The sequence below is a fragment of the Narcine bancroftii genome, chromosome 5, assembly GCF_036971445.1.
Source record: "Narcine bancroftii isolate sNarBan1 chromosome 5, sNarBan1.hap1, whole genome shotgun sequence".
NCBI lineage: Eukaryota > Metazoa > Chordata > Chondrichthyes > Torpediniformes > Narcinidae > Narcine > Narcine bancroftii.
In genome coordinates, this window is record NC_091473.1 from 248,082,839 (window position 1) to 248,102,132 (window position 19,294).

The window sequence follows — 19,294 nt, forward strand, 5'->3', positions numbered from 1 at the left end:
AGTGGCTTGTCATTACAAACACCCTTTTTCAGCAGAGGGACAGCCTGAAGACTACCTGGATGCATCCCCGATCCAAACACTGGCACCTCCTGGACTACGTCCTGGTGTGAGAAAGAGACAAACGAGATGTGCTCCACACCAGGGTCATGACCAGCGCGGAATGCCACACTGACCACCGGCTGCTTCGCTGCAAGCTCAACCTTCACTTCAAGCCAAAGTCCAGGAACAGTAAAGCCCCCAGAAAGAGGTTCAAAGTTGGAAACTTGCAGTCAGACGAAGTGAGAGGAAACTTCCAGGCAAACCTCAAAGCAAAGCTCGAGGATTGCAATCCGCCTCACGGACTCGTCCCCTGAAACTCTCTGGGATCAGCTGAAGAGTGCCATATTGCAATCCACTGAAGAGGTACTGGGCTTCTCCTCCAGGAAAAACAAGGACTGGTTCAACGAAAACAACCAGGAAATCCAGGAGCAGCTGGCAAAGAAGCGAGCTGCACACCAGGCTCACCTTTCAAAGCCGTCCTGGCCAGAGAAGAAACGAGCCTTCTGTCGCGCATGCAACCATCTTCAGCACAAACTCTGGGAGATCCAAAATGAGTGGTGGACTAGCCTCGCGAAACGAACCCAGCTCAGCGCGGACATTAGCAATTTCAGGGGTTTTTATGAGGCTCTAAAGGCTGTGTACGGCCCCTCACCCCAAGTCCAAAGCCCACTGCGCAGCTCAGACGGCAACCGATGGTCAGAACACTTCCAATCTCTTTTCAGTGCCAACCGCTCAGTCCAAGAATCCGCCCTGCTCCAGTTCCCTCAACAGCCCTTAAGGCTGAGGTCCTCATCCGGGAAGAGACATATAAGGCAATTGAACAACTGAAAAGTGGCAAAGCAGCGGGTATGGATGGAATCCCCCCCAGAGGTCTGGAAGGCTGGCGGCAAAATTCTGCATGCCAAACTGCATGAGTTTTTCAAGCTCTGCTGGGATCAAGGAAAGCTGCCTCAGGACCTTCGTGATGCCATCATCATCACCCTGTACAAAAACAAAGGCGAGAAATCAGACTGCTCAAACTCCATTGCAGCCAAAATCTTCGCTAGGATTCTCCTAAATAGAATAATATCTAGTGTCGCCGAGAATGTTCTCCCAGAATCACAGTGCGGCTTTCGCGCAAACAGAGGAACCACTGACATGGTCTTTGCCCTCAGACAGCTCCAAGAAAAGTGCAGAGAACAAAACAAAGGACTCTACATCACCTTTGTTGACCTCACCAAAGCCTTCGACACCGTGAGTAGGAAAGGGCTTTGGCAAATACTAGAGCGCCTCGGATGCCCTCCAAAGTTCCTCAACATGGTTATCCAACTGCACGAAAACCAACAAGGTCGGGTCAGATACAGCAATGAGCTCTCTGAACCCTTCTCCATTAACAATGGCGTGAAGCAAGGCTGTGTTCTCGCACCAACCCCTGCTGTAATAGCATAGCACTAACCACCACGCTAATTGTGCCACCCTAAATTGATTATTTGAAATGAAGGAAGTTGATGAATGAAATCTTCTTGAGAACCTCAGACTTAACAACTGCAAACCTTCTGCTAAATGACTGTTCTGAAGCAGCTCACATGCTAGATTTACTCAAATTTTCACATGCTAGATTTACTCAAATTTTCCACTGCTTTCCTTTGCATCATTGTTCACGGAAGTTTGGCCAACCCTTCTCCGTCTCTCTGGACAGCACTCTCTCTACTCATAGGTATGCAGTCAGGTATAGAGTAGAGGGATAAGAAGTGGCAAAAAGCACTGTGGGTTAGTTGAGCTGAATGACTGCATGGTCCACTTTCCTGATGCAGATTTTACATTATTCTCATGTGAAATTAATTGCCTCGTTTCAGCAAAATTCCATATGGATTGGAACAACATTTCCATTTGTTGTATCAGCATAAGCTCAGATGATTCAGGAATGACAGAGAAATATTATAGAATTTAATATCTGTATTTATTTCCCAACCCATGATTTATCATCCCAGAGAATTATCACTCCTGTGTCTCCTGTACCATATTCATTTATACCTGGAACAACAATATCAGTAGAAACAAAAGCCATCAACTAGAGTAGCCAACCTATTGTATTTAATGCAGACAAAGTGCTGGAGAAACTCAGCAGATCAGACAAAAGCCTTGGGTAGAAATGATCAGTCAATGTTATGGGCCTGAACCTTTCCTCAAAACCAAGATAATATATGTAAACTTACACATGTAATTTAATTTGTTTGAATTTAAATAGATGCTTGTATTTTTGAAGAAATTTACTCTTCAGATGGATAAAACACTCTTTGAGGTGGAGACGTTATCTACAAAGCTTTATTTCATGATATCATGGAGACACCTGGACTTCTAGACCGCATTGCTGGTTCTCTGAAGAATGATGTTTAAATATCTGAGCAAAATTGTCAAAGTAAACAAGTTTTCGCACCTATCCATATTCCATTGTATTCATATTCAAAGACATTAGTATTGATAAGCAGGATATCTCCAAGGACAGGAGGAACATTCTATGCTTCAGTTTAAACCAATTAGCTACGATCTGTTAGACAAGGATAAACGTTAGAAACTTCTGGTTCCTCTTATCATGTACCTACATGAGAGGTTTGTTAATCTTGTGTTTTCCTGCCTTGGTCAGTATTTTTCCACTCAGCTACAATTAACCCTTTCTACAGTACTTCATATATGTTTTTCAATGTCAATACTTGCCACATCCAACAGCCGATACCTGCTGCATCCTTACCTCACAACCATAACCCTCTATTTTTCTTGCATACACGTGCATGTCTAAGAATCTTTTAAATGTCCCGGTTGTGCCAGCCTCCAACACCACCCCTGGCAATGCATTCCAAGCACTCACTACTCTCTGTGTAAAAAAAACCTACCCCTGACCTTTTCCCTAAACTTTCCTTCCCTCACTTTGCACAGATGTCCTCTGGTATTTACTATTCCCGCCCCGGGAAAAAAGATGCTGGCTGTCTACCTTATCTATGCCCCTCATAATCTTATAGAACTCTATTAAGTCATCTCTTTCCCTTCTTCACTCCAAAGAGAAAAAAATCCTTAGCTCTATTAACCTTGCCTCATAAGGTATATTCCCCAATCCAGGCAACATTCTGGTTAATCTCCTCTGCACCCTCTCCATAGCCTCCATATTCTTCCTGCAGTGAGATGACCAAAATTGAACTCAATATTCCAAGTGTAGTTTAACCAGAGTCTTATAGAGTTTCAACAATACCTTGTATGATTATTAAACTCAACCCCTCGACCAATGAAGGCCAGCATACCATAAGCCTTCTTAACTACCCTACCAATCTGAGTGACAACCTTGAGAAGTCTATGGATTTGGACCCCAAATTGACTTTCTTCCACACGGTCAGGAATCCTACGATTAACCATGTACTCTGTCTTCAAGTTTGACCTTTCAAAAATGTATCACCTTACACTTATCAGGATTGAACTCCATCTGCCACTTCTCTGCCCAAATCTGCAGCCTGTCTATATTCCTGTAGTGACCTCCAGCAACTTTCTACGCTAACCACACCATCTCTAACCTTGGCATCATCTGCAAACTTACTGACCCATTCCTTTACATTTTCATCCAAGTCACAAAGAACAAGGGTCCCAAAACGGATCCACTGCAGAACTCCACTAGTTACTGACTTTCGGCAGAATTCATCTGGACTGTATGTACATGCTGCATCCAATGCTCAATGCATCAATACCAATAACTGATATAGTCAAAGTCCAAAAATCCAGATGCCAGAAATCGGACCACCCATAAATCCAGACTTTCAAACTTTTTAAATTTTGAGGGCTTTAGTGGCACAAAATTACAGATGGACAGTGGCAACAAGAAACCAATGCTTAATACAGGTAATTTCATCACGGCAAAAATTAATTTGTACACCGGAGATTTTTTTTACAATGTTGACTTTCAAACAATTTTTCCAAGCATTACACACTTTTTTTTGCGTGAAGAAAATTACGGATTCATTTTCTTTTGAAGTGATGACTGCTTTTCTTTTAAAACCGTTCATTTTCATAAATGAAACAGCATGTTGTATTTGCTAATGAATAAACTATCAAATTTTACCTGTTCATCTCTTCTTTATTACTCCTTAAATTTGAATTTTGAAAATACTTCCCAAGAATCTGGAAACTCCAAAAATCCGGACCGACTCAATCCCCGAGCAGTCCGGATTTGAGGACTTTTACAGTACATCTAATATCTAGTCTATCAAAACCAATCCTGACAATATCCACCATCCTCTGGTGCAAAACACCAACACTCAGTGCCACTGAGGATAGAAAAGGGCATGTGAGGAAATTATGAATAACTGTTCTGTTCATTTTGAGAGGTCAATGTTCTTAAAATTGAAATGATATTTAAAATAATTGAGAGGGTGGAGAGGCTTAGATTTCTGCCAGCCACTCACACTCTAAGTAGTAATATTTTGCTAAACTGATAGGTTCATTTTATGTAAGTGATCGGGTAACTGCTGACAACACACCTGTGGTCATTTAACTGGGACACAATATCATTTATAGTAACAATCTGGTCAATAAGGAGATTCAGTGCTCCAGATAATGGTGATGCATTGTGGAAGGTGAATGTAGTTTTATGTTACCAAACCAGAATAAAGGTGCAATTACTGTGCGATGGAAACACACAAATGAGTGGCACGATAATGATGCTGTGCATGTATTGATTTGCTAACTGATCGATATCAACGAGCATGATAGAATTACAAAATATTTCTAACACACTTTTTCCCCACACATGGCGGAGGCAGCTACTGTAATTTAAATAACTCTGAAGTGGTTGGCTGCCATCCCGTTCCAATCATTGCAAGTGAAGTACAATTGCAAACGAAGGGTAGAACAAATATCACTGCGAGGACATCCAGGATATTTAGTTAAGACTGAGCAGATTCCAGAAAGTGGCTGTTCTGGGTCATTTAGATCTTCAAAATCTTTTCGAACCCGCTCTGTTTTCAGGGCATGGTTGGAACAAAGCATCCTGTACCAGAACTACAAATAATATTGTAAAACAGCAAAGAAATGACCGTATGTTTGCGATGATGCCCAGGGATTCACTGAGGTGCTCACGGTGAAAGGGAACCACAGATGAGATGGGTTTAATAGTCTCTTTCCATGCTGTGGTCTTTTTTTTATAATCACTTGAGTGGATATGGGTATCGTTTATTGCCATTCTTCCTGCTGCATTGATGGGGAGAACAATGAGTCACCTTACATTTTAAAATTTAACTTTAGACCTACAGCACCGTAACAGGCCCTTTCAGTCCACGAGCCCATGCAGCCCAATTGCACCCAATTGACCTACTACCTTGGAATGTTTTGAACGGTGGGAGGAAACTGGAACATCTGGTGAAAACCCACACAGACACGGGGAGAATGTATAGACGACGCTGGTCACAGCGCTGTGCTAACCGCTACACTAACTGTGCTGCCTTCTCGAATAATTGAAAATTGGACATGGATAGGAGGACGGGGAGAAAAGGGGAGAGCTGACTGAGGGAGGGGGTGGCTCTGTGTATGGAGAGCTGGAGGAAAGAAGACAGAGAGAAGGAAAGAGAGACAGAGCAAGAGGAAAAGAGAAATGGGGATAGATGGGGATTAGGGTTAGGCTCATGGAAACTGGAGAAGTTGATGTTAATGCCATCCGGATGGAGAGTTCCCAGACTGAAGAAGAGGTGTTGTTCCTCTAGTTTGCAGGTAGTCTCAGTCTGGAAGTGCAAAGACCATGGACGGACATGCCAACATGGGAATCGGATGGGGAATTGCTCAAAGAAGCAATCTCCACGTGGTATTGCTTCACTTGGAAGGACTGTTTAGTGCTTTGAATGGTGGTGAGGGGGGAGATGTGGCACAAGTATCTCACCTTCTGTGGTCACAGAGGTAGGTGCCAAGGGGGGCAATTGGTGGGGAGGGAGGAGCCAACAAGGGAGTATCAGAGGGAGCGGTCCCTGCAGAAAGTGGAGAAAGAAGGAGAGGGGATTATGTGGCTAGTGGTGGAATCATGTAGTAGGTGGCGGGAATAGTGGAGGATGATATGTTGGATGCGGAAGCTAGCAGGCTGATAGGTGAGGACAAGTGATACTCTGTCCTTGTGTGTGGAGGCAGAGGGGAGCAGGGCAGGTATGCGGCAAATGGGATATTCTGGTGAGGGCTGAGTTGAAGGTAGTAGAGTGGAAGCCACTTTTTTGTTCCCCAAGAAGGAGGACAACTTTGATGTTCTGGCATGGAAAATCTCGTCCTGGGAGTAGATGCAATGTAGATTGAGGAATTGCAAGAAAAGAATGGAATCACAGGGTGTGAAGAGGTAGCGGTGGGAGTTGATGGATTTGTGAAGGCATCCATTGAGAGTTTGTCTCCTGAGATGAAGACAGAGAGATTGAGAAAGGGAGAGTGTTGCTAGTGATGAGCCAAGTGAATTTGAGGTTGGGTTTGAGGCTTGGCCCTGTAGGCCTTCTGGACTAGGGTTAGAATTTGCGATGGTGCCTAATTCTGGATGTGATTTAGCCTTTTGACTGTTGTCCCATCTATTGATTAACTTAATGATGTAAACAAGCAACCTTGCCATTGCACAAACATTTCATAGTCATCCCTATCCCAGTTTATATCACATACAGCAGCCAATGAGATGCTGGAGGACCTCAACATCTCAGACTGTATGCATGGGTAGAAATGATCAGTCAACGTTTCAGATCAGGACCTTTTATCTATGCTGATTACATCCCATGGTTGGTTTTAATTATCATCTAATACTTATGGTAAAAGTTCAAGGATCCAATTTATTGTAAGAGACTCTTAGACAGACACATGGCTGAAAGAAAAAGAGAGGATTATGGGGTAGGGAGGGTTAGTACATTTTTTTTAAGGAGGGGACATGCACTCTGCTGTATTGTTCTATGTCATCACATATAACTCTGAGATTTTTTTTTCCCGCCTGTAGACCAGGCAGAATATCTACTCGCTAGTAGTGCAAAAACCAGCTGGACTCGAGAAAAGATGCTTATACCAAAGAGGGATATGTAGACAAGAAGGCAGTGCTAACAAACTGTGCAATACAGAAAATAAATATTTAATAATAAAAAAACATGCAAAGTTAGAGTCCTTAATTAGTCTCTGAGTTTGTCATTTAGGAGTCTGTTGGAAGAGGAGTAGCAAAAAAGGATCTGTGATCTGAAAATAAAAACAAAATACTGCAGTTGCTGGAAATCTGAACTAAAATCAAAAAATGCTTTTAATATCATCAGGGCAGTAAAGAAAAAACATGTTTCATATTGAAACTCCTTTTGATTGTGTAACACTTTCTGTTTTGCTTCTGAGATCTGGTGTTTTAAGAGAGGAATTTGCACTCCCAGGAAACAGCATGGCTTAATCCAAACACCCCAGAAATCCCAGGTCATGACAGAATATCATAGATCTACCTCTAAAGAATAGACTAAAGACTAAAGCAGTGGCTCAACCTTTTTCTTCTCTCCCACGTCCAACTTTAAGTAATCCTTTACTAACCACAGAGCACCTATGCCATAGATGCTCTGTGGTTAGTAAGTGAATGGGAGAACCATAGTCCTAAAGCTTGTGGCTAAAATAGAATCAAATCTGTAGTTTCAAAAGAAAAAAAAAACACTGTATGCCTATGTTTTGAGATGTGACTGCACAGCTTGTCAAATTGAACTTGGTGGAGACAGCAATTATTGGTGGACATTTCCCATGATAGGAATCAATGATCTGGGTCTTTCAGATCCTGTGAATATTATTAGCATTATCTTCACAATACAAACTTCTTCAAATGCACATTGCAAAATACTTTATCCCATAATGTGTAAATGACCATTGTACTTTATTTCCCCAGCCTTTAATTTCATTAAAATACTGAACAAATTTAACTCAGAATTTCATGTTATTAATATTGTGATCATAACCAGACGGCACATACCAAACACCACTGCTGTAACCGTGACAACGGTCACCGGGCATTGAATAACGCTTGTTTACTTAACAGGTTGAGAAGGTTTCCTTATGAATAATTTCATCTGCAGCCGGCATGGATGAGCACAGAACCTTGACTGTTGATAATTAGCTAGTGTGCAAATTTCCTTGTGGCATTTTGGTCTGGCCCTAAACTTCACGTCAAAAGCTATACAATTAAACCCAGGTGCATCGATCTCAAAATGTCCCTCATAAATAGAGTTTGTTCATTTGTTAGATGAAAAACAAAATGGGTAAAATAAGCCACAGCAGATGGAGCATAATATTGGAGCATCTGGCAGATTTTTGATGTCTGGCGTCTCTTACAGAATTTATGTTCCATCTGTTAATTAACCAGTATCACTAGTCTACCAACTATCATGTATGTGCTTGCTTGGAATGCCATTTTTTTTTTGCTTGTTTTTTCACTATATTCCTTTCAAAATATTCCCACTGCACATAGTTTATCAGGATAGACCAATTCTATTTAGTTCTATGTTAATATTATGTGTATGTACAATGGAAATCTGGAGGGACTTCAGTATATCCATGGAGTGCAATGGTCAGTTGTCGAGATTAAAGAGGGAAGGGGGAGATATTACGCATAAAAAGGGAGGGGCAGTGACAGGTGATGACAGGATACTGGACAAATAAAGGTGGAAGAGATGAGGAGACAGGTGGATGGTGAGACCATTGGATGGGGGAGGCAGGCAGGGTTGAGAAAAATAGAACAAGAGCAGATAAAGGAAAGACAGAAAGAGTGGAAATGGATTAAGGTTGGGGGTTACAGTATGTGTAGCTCACTCGTTTGTGTTAAAAATGAAAATGTAAAGAAAAACTTTAGCATTGCTTATAATCACAGTGCCTTCCATTTAGACAGCTCGGCTGGTATCAGGCTCTTTAGGCACATGGGCCTTATGTCCAATTACACTCAAATGACCTACAACCCCTGTATGTTTTGAAGGATGGGAGGAAGCCAGAGCACCTGAAGGAAACTCACGCAGATACAGGGAGAAGATATAAACACAGATAGCACTGGATTCAACCCTGGCCGCTGGTGCTGTAACAGCGTCGCGCTGAATGCTACGCTAACCGTGCCAGCCACTGACAGTGAAATCTTTTTGAAGTATACTCACTGGAAATTCAGCAGTCAATTTACGTACAACAATCTCCCAGAAATAGCATTCTTCAGCAACTAGATCAGGGCTTCTCAACCTTTTTTTTTACCCCACTCACATATCACCTTAATTCAGGGGTGTCAAACTCAAATTCACGGAGGGCCAAAATCAAAAACTTGGACTAAGTCGACGGCCGAACTAAATATTTATTGAAAATTTTCAACTACATCTGCATGTTTTCTCTTCTTTCAACATGTGTAATGTTAAACTTTTTCTTATTAAAATAAATGTTTAATAATAGTTTTGGATAAACTCTTTCCAGAAGCATTAACAAATGAGAAATAAAATATTCAATAAATAATATTTCTCGAAAGAGGATTTGTCAAATGTTGCTAGTGTGCTGTCGAATAGTAAAATCTGAGAATGTGGGAGAATAACATGATTCCTGAAACAATCCAATGGGTGACTGATTGTGGGCATGAACTCTAGCAGGGTTATTTGCTAACCCTAACCCTTTTTCCATTGGTACAGATATCCTTTGATTGACACACTTTTCAAGTTTTATGCCTAATGAGCTTGTATCCAGGTGCAGGACCATTTTTAACCAGGAATATATTGATCACTGTGACATGAAACTATTGGAAGATCGTTTTATCCTGAGATTAAAGTTCATAATCCTTACTCAGGCCTGTGTGCGGGAGGGCAGGGTTTGCGGGCGATCGGGTTGGACAACGACAGTGCGGGGGCATCGGCTCTCGCTGCAGGGCGGCATCTCGGCGGATCAGTGGCCCCGTCACCGTGAGTCGCGGGTCAGCCTGCGGCAGGGAGGGGGAGTGGGCAACGGTCCTGGCAAGGTCAGGCCCGAGGCCTCCGGTTCCGGGCGCTGGGAAGCGGCCTTGGCTTCCCCTGACACCGGCCAGGCCCCAAAACCAGAGTCCACGGTGAGACCCTGCAACGTAAACAGAGGAGGTGGGGGCGATTAGTGGGCTGATGCCAATGCATTCTGGGATTTATAGTATTAGCTGTGCATGCGCTATACTGCCGCGGCGGCCAGCGGGCCACCTCTAATACATTTTTGAAATGATCTTGCGGGCCAAATATAATTATATCATGGGCCAAATTTGGCCCGCGGGCCTGAGTTTGACATGTGTGCCTTAATTAATCGCTTACCAACCACAGCCACTCTCCTTGCCTCAGTTAAGAACTGTTATATCACAGGCAACACAGGAGATTGCAGATGTTGGAATCTGGAGTTCCCAACCACCTGCTGGACAAACTCAGGGGCTTCAACAGCATCAGTGAGGAAAAAAAAAAGTCACTCTTGATGTTGGGTTCCAGCCCAAAAGGTTAACCATTTTTTTTCTCCCACCAATGCTGCCTGCCCTGCTGAGCTCCTCCAGCAGATTGTCTGCTACTGTCACATCCGTCACTGAAATCTGAAATATTTACCAGAAAGAACATGTGCAATTTGCCATGCCTCTCTTTCCCCATCCCCCTTCTCCTCCTCCCTATCCCCCCTTCTCTCAGATCAGAATCAAGAGACACAAGATAACAACAGGAAGTTGATGAAGGTAACAGGTACTGACCCACAGACTGAACGGCCAAAGGAATGGATTTGCTGAAAACGCTGGTTGTAGCGTAGTCAATGTGGCTGGTGAGATAACAGGAATGAGCCCCTGTATCGGAAGACTTTGCTTTGGCAATGTAGAGGTTCCCTGTCACTTGTGAGATGAAATGGCGGTCATCTGGTGTAATGAAGTTCGGGATTTCATCGATAAACCAACGATACGCAGGACCTGTAGTGCAATCAAACATGAGGCAACAGTCAGAGATTAGGAAGTTGTATGATAAATAAATCATGCACCAGGTCTCTGAAAGAGTTATCCAACGGTCCCACTCCTTCTACTCTTTCCCCAGTTTTACAAATGTTTCATTTCGATGCATTTTTCCAATTCCCTTTTGAAAGAACTGAATCTATTTCTAACACTCACTCAGACTGTGCATCTTAATAATTCACATTGTGATATCGAGCGAGTAGTCATCGTCAGATGAGTGAGAGTGGCAAAGCTTTGGCTCATCAGACTTCAGCAAGAACAGGTAAGAGACAGGGGATAGTATGAGTTGAAGGGCCACCCTATTCAAGGAACAAAAAGGATTCAGCAAGTAGGGACAGGTAAGGGCAGGTTTTCAACATCATTTTGTTCCTCGAGTCATAAACAATGGGAATGGCAGTCAAGACAGGGGAAGGATCCACTTGCAGAATGTGGGTCGTTAGGGAAGACAGCAGCATCCCTGATAATTTCATCTGCGAGAAGTGTATCCAGCTGCAGCTCTTGAAGCTATATGGGTGGAACTGAGGAATGGGAAAGGTATGACCACACTCATGGGGTTGTATTAAAGACCGCCCAACAGTTAACAACAATTGGAGGAGCAAATCTGTAGAGAGATAGCAGACAGCTGCAGGAAACAAGGTTGTGATAGTAGGAGGTTTTAATTTACCACATATTGATTGGGATTCCCACACTGTAAAAGGGCTGGATGGCTTGAAATTTGTTAAATGTGTTCAAGTTACCTAAATCAATATTTTGAGATACCAACTGGAGAGAATGCAATAGGGAATGAGACAGGACAAGAGACACAAGCGTATATGGGAACATTTTGGGTCCAGTGATCATAATGTCATTAGTTTCAAATTAATTATGGAGGATAGATCTGGGCCTCAGGTTGAGATTTTAAATTGGAGGAAGGCGAATTTTGAGGAAATGAGGAAGAATGTAAAATGAGTGGATTGGGAATACGTTGTTTTCGGGCAAGGATGTGCAAGGTAAGTGGAGGACCTTCAAAGGAGAAATTTTGAAAGTACAGAGATTATATGCTCCTGCCAGGATTAAAGGCAAAGTTAGCAGGCATAGGGAACCTTGGTTTTTGAGGGATATTGGGATTCTGAAGAAGAAAGAGGTGTATAACAGGTATAGGCAACGTGGAGCAAATGAGATACTTGAGGAGTATAAAAAAGTGCAAGAAAATCCTCAAGAATGAAATCAAGATGGCTAAAAGAAGAGATGAAGTTGCTCTGCCAGACAATGTCAAGGAAAATCCCAAGGGTTTCTACAGGTATATTAAGAGTAAAAGAGTAAGGGACAAAATTGGTCCTCTTGAAAATCAGAGTGGTCGGCTTTGTATGGAGCCGAAAGAGATGGGGGTAGATCTTAATTTTAAAAAAAATCAGTATTCATGAGTCGTGAGAAGCAAAGAAAATAAGCAGTGAGGTCATGGAACCATATAGATTAAAGAGAAGGAAGTGCCTGCTGCCTTCAAGCAAATAAAGGTGGATAAATCCCCAGGGCCTGACAGGCTAATCCCTTGGACCTTGAGGGGTGCTAGTGTAGAAAGTGCTGGGCTTTGGCATAAATATTTAAAGTCCTTAGCCACAGGTATGGTGCCAAAGGATTGGAAGTTAGCTCATGTTGTTTCATGTTTTAAAAAAGATTCTGAAGTAACTCTGGAAATTATAGGCTGGTAAGCCTGAAGTCAGTAGTAGGTAAATAATTTTAAGGTGTTCTAAGACATCGAATATACAATTATTTGGATTGCCATAAACTGATCAGGGATAGTCAACATTGATTTTTGCATGGTAGATTGTGTTAAACAATCTTATAGAGTTTATCGAGAAGGAAAGAAGATGAAGGAAAGGCTGTAAATGTTGTCCATATGGACTTTAGTAAGGCCTTTGACAAGGTCCCACATGGGAGGTTGGTCTGGACGTTTCAGATGGTCGGTATTCATGGTGAAGTAGTAAACTGGATTTGACAGTGATGGACAGAAGAATCCAGAGAGTAGTGGTGGATGCTTGCTTCGCAGATTGGAAGCCTATGACCAGTAATGTGCCTCAGGGATTGGTGTTGGGGTCATCTATATCCATGACCTGGATGTTAATATGGTAAAATGGATCAGCAAGTTTTTAATGACACTCAGATTGGAGACATTGTTCACACCGAAGAAGGTTTTCGAAGCTTGGACCAGCTAGAAAAATAGGCTGAAAAATGGCAGGTGGAATTTAATGCAGACAAGGGTGAGGTGTTGGATTTTGGTAGGAGAAACCAAGAAAGGAGATGCACAGTAATTGTCGGGCACTGAGGAGTGCACTAGAACAAAGGGATCTGGGAATACAGATACATAATTCCCTGAAAGTGGCATCACAGGTGGATAGGGTTTTAAAGAAATTTTTTTACATATTGATCTTCATAAATTAAAGTATTGATTATAGGAGTTGGGATGTTATGGTAAAGTTGTATAAGACATTGGTAAAGCCAAATTTAGAGTATTGCATTGAAGAATTAAGGGAGATTTGATAGAGGTATTTAAAAATATGAGGGGATAGAGAAAGTAAATGTAGATTAGCTTTTTCCTCTCAAGGTAGATGAGATACAAACCAGAGGATATGAGTTAAGAATGAAAGGGGAAAAGTTTAGGGGAACATGAGGGGGAACTTCTTCACACAGAGAGTGGTGGGAGTGTGGAACGAGCTAACACCATAACTGAACATGTATACAACCAGACTAAACATGGTGGACACACATACACGCGCAATACCTTGCTCACAGAGCACATAGTAATCACAGACATAAATAAAATATAAAGTAAATATGTATAATATTCTGGAATCATTTACTCAGTACCCAGGGTTCTGGGTATCATCAACCTCACAGCCTGTGGGAAGAAACTATTTCCCAGCCTGGAATTCCTGATTTTGATGCTCCTGTATCTCTTTCCTGATGGTAGTGGGTCAAAGATCCTGTTTGATGGATATAGGGGTCCTCAATAATTTTTTTGAGCACTATATAAGCAATATTCCCATTGAATGTCATCAATAGAGGAAAGGGAGGCTCCAGTGATCCTCCCTTTAATGACCCTCTGTATTCTGGTCCAATGCTTTCCAGCTACCATATCACAGAATGATGCAGTCAGGCAGGACACCCTCAAATGTCACACAGAGAGTGGTGGGTGTGTGGAACGAGCTAACATCTGAGGTAGTGAATGCAGGCTCAATTTTAACATTTAAGAGGAATTTGTTCAGGTATACAGATGGGAGAGGTATGGAGGGGTATGAACTGGGTGCAGGTCAGTGGATCTAGGCAAAAAAAGTGGTTTGGCATAGACTAGAAGGCCCAAAGGGCCCTGTTTCGGTGCTGTAATGCTCTATGGTTGTATGAAAAAATGTTCTTGTCCCTCTCTTGATCCTTTGCTGTCTCATTTGGGTTTTGAATGTCGTGCTGGTGGAAAATTTATTTTTCTTTACTCTATTAAAGCCCTGCTTACTTTTGAATCCCTCTATGAACAACTTTAAATTGACAACATTATACAGGAGGACATTTGAGGGTGTCCTGCCTGGCTGCATCATTCTGTGATATGGTAGCTGGAAAGCATTGGACCAGCATACAGAGGGTCATTAAAGGGAGGATCACTGGAGCCTCCCTTTCCTCTATTGATGACATTCAATGGGAATATTGCTTATATAGTGCTCAAAAAAATTATTGAGGACCCCTATATCCATCAAACAGGATCTTTGACCCACTACCATCAGGAAGGAGATACAGGAGCATCAAAATCAGGAATTCCAGGCTGGGAAATAGTTTCTTCCCACAGGCTGTGAGGTTGATGATACCCAGAACCCTGGGTACTGAGTAAATGATTCCAGAATATTATACATATTTACTTTATATTTTATGTATGTCTGTGATTGCTCTGTGAGCAAGGTATTGCGCGTGTATGTGTGTCCTCCGTGTTTAGTCTGGTTGTATACATGTTCAGTCAGATGATCATAACTTTGAACTTGAATATTTTCTGAAGCCTTATAAACTGGGCCAGGACTCCCTATAGTTAAAATGAAGACCAGGATATCCTTGGAATTGATCTTAGAAACGAAAATGGCAGAGGCTGAACATTTCAAATATTCAGTCCGACAAAATGTGCAGCAAAGGGTTTAAATGTGGCGAACACTCGTATAATAGTTCTAACTATCAAGGCATGTGGAAAAGGCAACTTAGAGAAGTCTGAATGTTGACACAATAACAGTCTTTAAAATAATGAAGGTTTATGATAGATTAGGTATTGAGAAAATCTTTACCCCTATGAGACTATTCAAAACTGCAGGAAATAAATCTAAGACAGTTGCAAATAAATCCATCAGAGAATTCAAAGGAATCTTCTTTACCCAGAGCGTGGTTGGAATGTGGAACTTGCTATCACTTGGAGCAGGTGTAGATCAATAGCCCAGATTTATTTAATGGAAGCTGGGGAAGTCCACAGGAGAGAAGCGAATGGAAAGTGATCCTGATAAGATGAGATAAATAGAGGAAACTGCAGTGTATCTTAAATGAAGACATTTAAATTGCAATGATATAGCTCCCTGGCTGTGCTTTGCTGAAGGAAATCTACTATCCTTACACAGTGTGACCTAAATATGACTGAAGGAACAACAATGGGATTGAGTATTAATGGCCTTTTGGAACAGTTTATCATAGGCTCTTTATTCAATCCCTCCTTGCTCAATTTTAATTTTTTTTCTTCTAATTGGTTCATAGAGATTGGCAATGAATGTCGATCTTCCCAGTCATGTCCACAGCCTATGAACCAATTAGAAGAAAAAAAATTAAAATTGAGCAAGGAGGGATTGGTGGTTTCAGTCCAAACACTTATCAAAAATAGAATATGCACACTGGAAATGAAAATTGGCTCCTCCACTGTCAATTGACTGCATCTACTGAAGAAAATAACTTGTTTTGTCTGAGATTGATGAACCGTTGTGTGACATGTCTACATCAGCATGGTGTGAAACTTTGAGGACATTGGAAAAAGATAATACTGGGGGGTTTTGAAGATACAGTTGAAAACCAAGTTGCAGTAGTTTATCTTGTTGAAGCTACACAAGACAGACAATGTTGGAGGAAGGAAACGTTCAGGGTGGTGGATGATCAAGCACGCTATTTTCTCCCATGCAGTATTGCCCTTTTTCATTTGATAGAATTACATTCATCCAGGCAAGTGGAAAGCATTAAATAATGCTCTGTATTTGCAGTTTGTAGATGAATGACTTTGAGAAATCAAGAGGTGAACCAATCATTACTCATCCAAGACTTGTTCTTCAGTGCTTGGAACAATTAAGATTTTGGATGTCAGTGATAGAGGCAGTGATTGGCGATAGTAATGAGGTTAGTGTATGATGTATGATGTGGAATTTCCCATGCTGGATATGGTCTTTGCTCAATGTGGAGGCTACTTGCCACTTGTTGGTCCAAGTCTCAATGGGTTTAGGTCTTTCAACGGGTGGACATGGACTATTTAATTTTTCTGAGGACTTTCAAATGGAATTGAATATTCAATTATTAGTAAACACCCCACCTTTTTGTTTTTGCTGAAGGCCAATGAACTAAAGTCACTATAAACTACAATTTCAAAAAAATAAATCAGATGACCTGCATTCCTTTTGCTGTTTGCGGGAAATGGCTCGTTATAAATCAGTGGCCATTTTTTGGACTTTTCAAAATAACCAGCCTTGAAAGAACTTTACTGGCTGTGATTTCCCCAAGGTTGTGAAAGATGCAGTTGAACCATAAACCAGTGCAGCATAGAAATAGGCCATTTGGCCCTTCTAGTCTGTGCCAAACTATGATTCTACCTAGTCCCAGCACCCGGAGCTGAGCCCTTTGTACCCCTACTATTCACATACCTATAAACACGGGTCCTTCCTTGTCCTTGAATTATTCTCAAGAGTTAACACTAAGCAACTGGAAGGCATGTTTCTGTCATATTCTGTACCAAATCAATGATTGCTGTCTCATGAGTGGGGCTGCAGTGTTTCAAACCTTTACCTGGGATACTCAGAATTTTTCCTGGGTTTGTGTCTGTTTGCTCTACATGTTTATAATTATACCACTGGTTTATGGTAACCAAGTGGAACTGAATTTATCCTCTGCAGTATTCCATTATGATAATGTGTGATTTATCATCCCAATTAGATGGTTTGATGAATGAACCAAGATTCTTAGTGCAGAGTGGCAGAAGAATTGTGCTTGAACCACTCTAACCACCATTGCAATACTGGGAACGGACAGCTTCTCGATCAGGCAGCACTGCCTTCCAGAAGCACCAAGATCCTGACTATTCTCTCAGGCTGATGTAACAAATCCAGCAGGTTTGCCACAAATTGAGTGGAGGTGCTCTCCCTGATAATGGGCTCAATATTCATCCCCCAACCTAAAGGCTGACCTGGTTGTTATGCACTTAGTGCTGTGGGATCTTCCAGTGTAATCTGTATTCCCACATACAGCAGTGAACTCCACTTCTAAATATATTGGAATGGTTTTAAAGGATCTTTAGATCTCTTGAAGACAAGGACAAACTATATTAATGTAATGCTGTCTCTTCTTTTAAAGACAGAAGCTTGAGAGAAGGGGGGAAGGAATCCCATACATAAATACAGAATTACAATGAAATGTTGAGAAGGAAACAGGCGACTTTTTATAATATTTACCTGGATAATGTGGGGGTGGGTTACAAGGCAGAACCACCCCTACCCCTTCCGGTACTTTTATCAGATCCCGCTCTTCACTAGAAAACTGTGAAAGATCTGTCAATAACAAGAGTGAGTCAACTTAGAGGTGGGCCACTTTCAATCATGTTTTTCACATTTCACCACATCATTCAATCATGGGGGGGGGGGGGGGGTATCATGGAATTTTTCTGCTCTCTCAGGGTCAAGAATGACTTGTTTCCACTCCAATTCCATTTGTTTTGAGGTGAATGAAGAGTCCCATTTGAGATTAATGGACTATGCTTTGCTTGGGAACAGGTGTTGTAGTTACGAGTTGGGTCTTTGCTTCTCTTTGTCCCATACTGTTTAACAGAAAGGTGGATGGGTGCAAATCCAACTCTAGAATAGAAATGTCACCAAGCAAAACATGAAAATCTGCAGACACCGAGGTTGAAGTAAAAACACAAATGCTGGAGAAACTCAATGTCATAATGTCCTTCATATAACAATGTTATATACATTTATATACATATAAATGTCCTTTATATACATTACCAATATTTTGGGCTTGAGCCCATCATCAAACTACAAGAACTGTCACCAAGATGTTGCCTCCAAAAGCTTTTCTTCCTCTCCCTTCCCTATGCCCCTGTCTTCTTTCCCCCAGCTCTCCACCCCCTTCCCTCTCCATTCACAGAACCACCCCACCCCTGCCCCCTTTTTGCTGGTGTGCCCACCCTTCCTGATCTCCACCTCCTACCTGTGGGTCTGTGCTCTTCCCCCTGGCCCTCCCCCCACCTTTTTGTCCATATTTTGATGAAGGGCTCAAACCGAAAATGCAGGTTACGTATCTTTACCATATAAAGTACATTGTTTGACCTGCTGAGTTTCTCCAGCGTTGCTTTTTGGCTAGATTTCAGTCTTATTGTCAGAGTACATACATGACATCACATCGAACCCTGAGATTCTTTCTCTGCGAAGCAGAATTACCATTTGTGGTACAAAAAACTGCTCTAAGTTCACCTTTGAATGGATCACAATAGAAAGTTTTTTACTGTATCTAGGAACTCACGAAAATGCTAAATAAACATAAGATCCAAAGCTAGAATTGGTTTTGGACTCCAGAAAGCATTATGTCCAAAACAAAATATTCTTTGTTGTTACAAAGCATTCCAAACTTTCAGGGATCTTAAAGAAGGGTTATTTAACTCCATCATGTTGGGGATGTGTGCCAGTGGGTTTAGATGGAAGGGAGATGGGTTGGCAGTTGCTGGTTAAGCTCTCTCAACGTGACAGGAGTTCAGTTTGCCAGGTTTACAGATTATGATCAAAATCATTTCCTTCTCTGCTGTTGTGAAGCAGGACTTGAAGCCAAATTTTTCAATGCGCTTTCTCAGATCCAAGAGCAGATTTTCTATTTGCCAAGAATTTGTGCAGTAGGATCTTTCTTTTCAATGCATATTTGTATCTGTGTTAATCTTATTGAGAGAGCAAGTGCAATGTATACATTTTTGGCTGTACACAGTAAACTATAATAGATGCAAGTGATGTGAAAATGCAAATAGGCTAAAAGTAGAGACTGACTAAAAGCAACTGGGCTGAGAAAACATTATCTCCG

General features: G+C 41.7%; 1 protein-coding gene across 1 annotated transcript in view; it reads right to left on the minus strand.

The window, feature by feature from the left end:
* Positions 1-19,294, minus strand: part of cntn2 (contactin 2) — a 167,585-nt gene that overhangs the window by 73,860 nt on the left and 74,431 nt on the right. The window contains exons 5-6 of the mRNA XM_069942004.1: positions 17,677-17,772; positions 10,730-10,939 (exon numbers count right to left, since the gene is read on the minus strand). Coding sequence (XP_069798105.1) covers positions 10,730-10,939; positions 17,677-17,772 — 306 coding nt within the window. The remainder of the gene's footprint in view (positions 1-10,729; positions 10,940-17,676; positions 17,773-19,294) is intronic.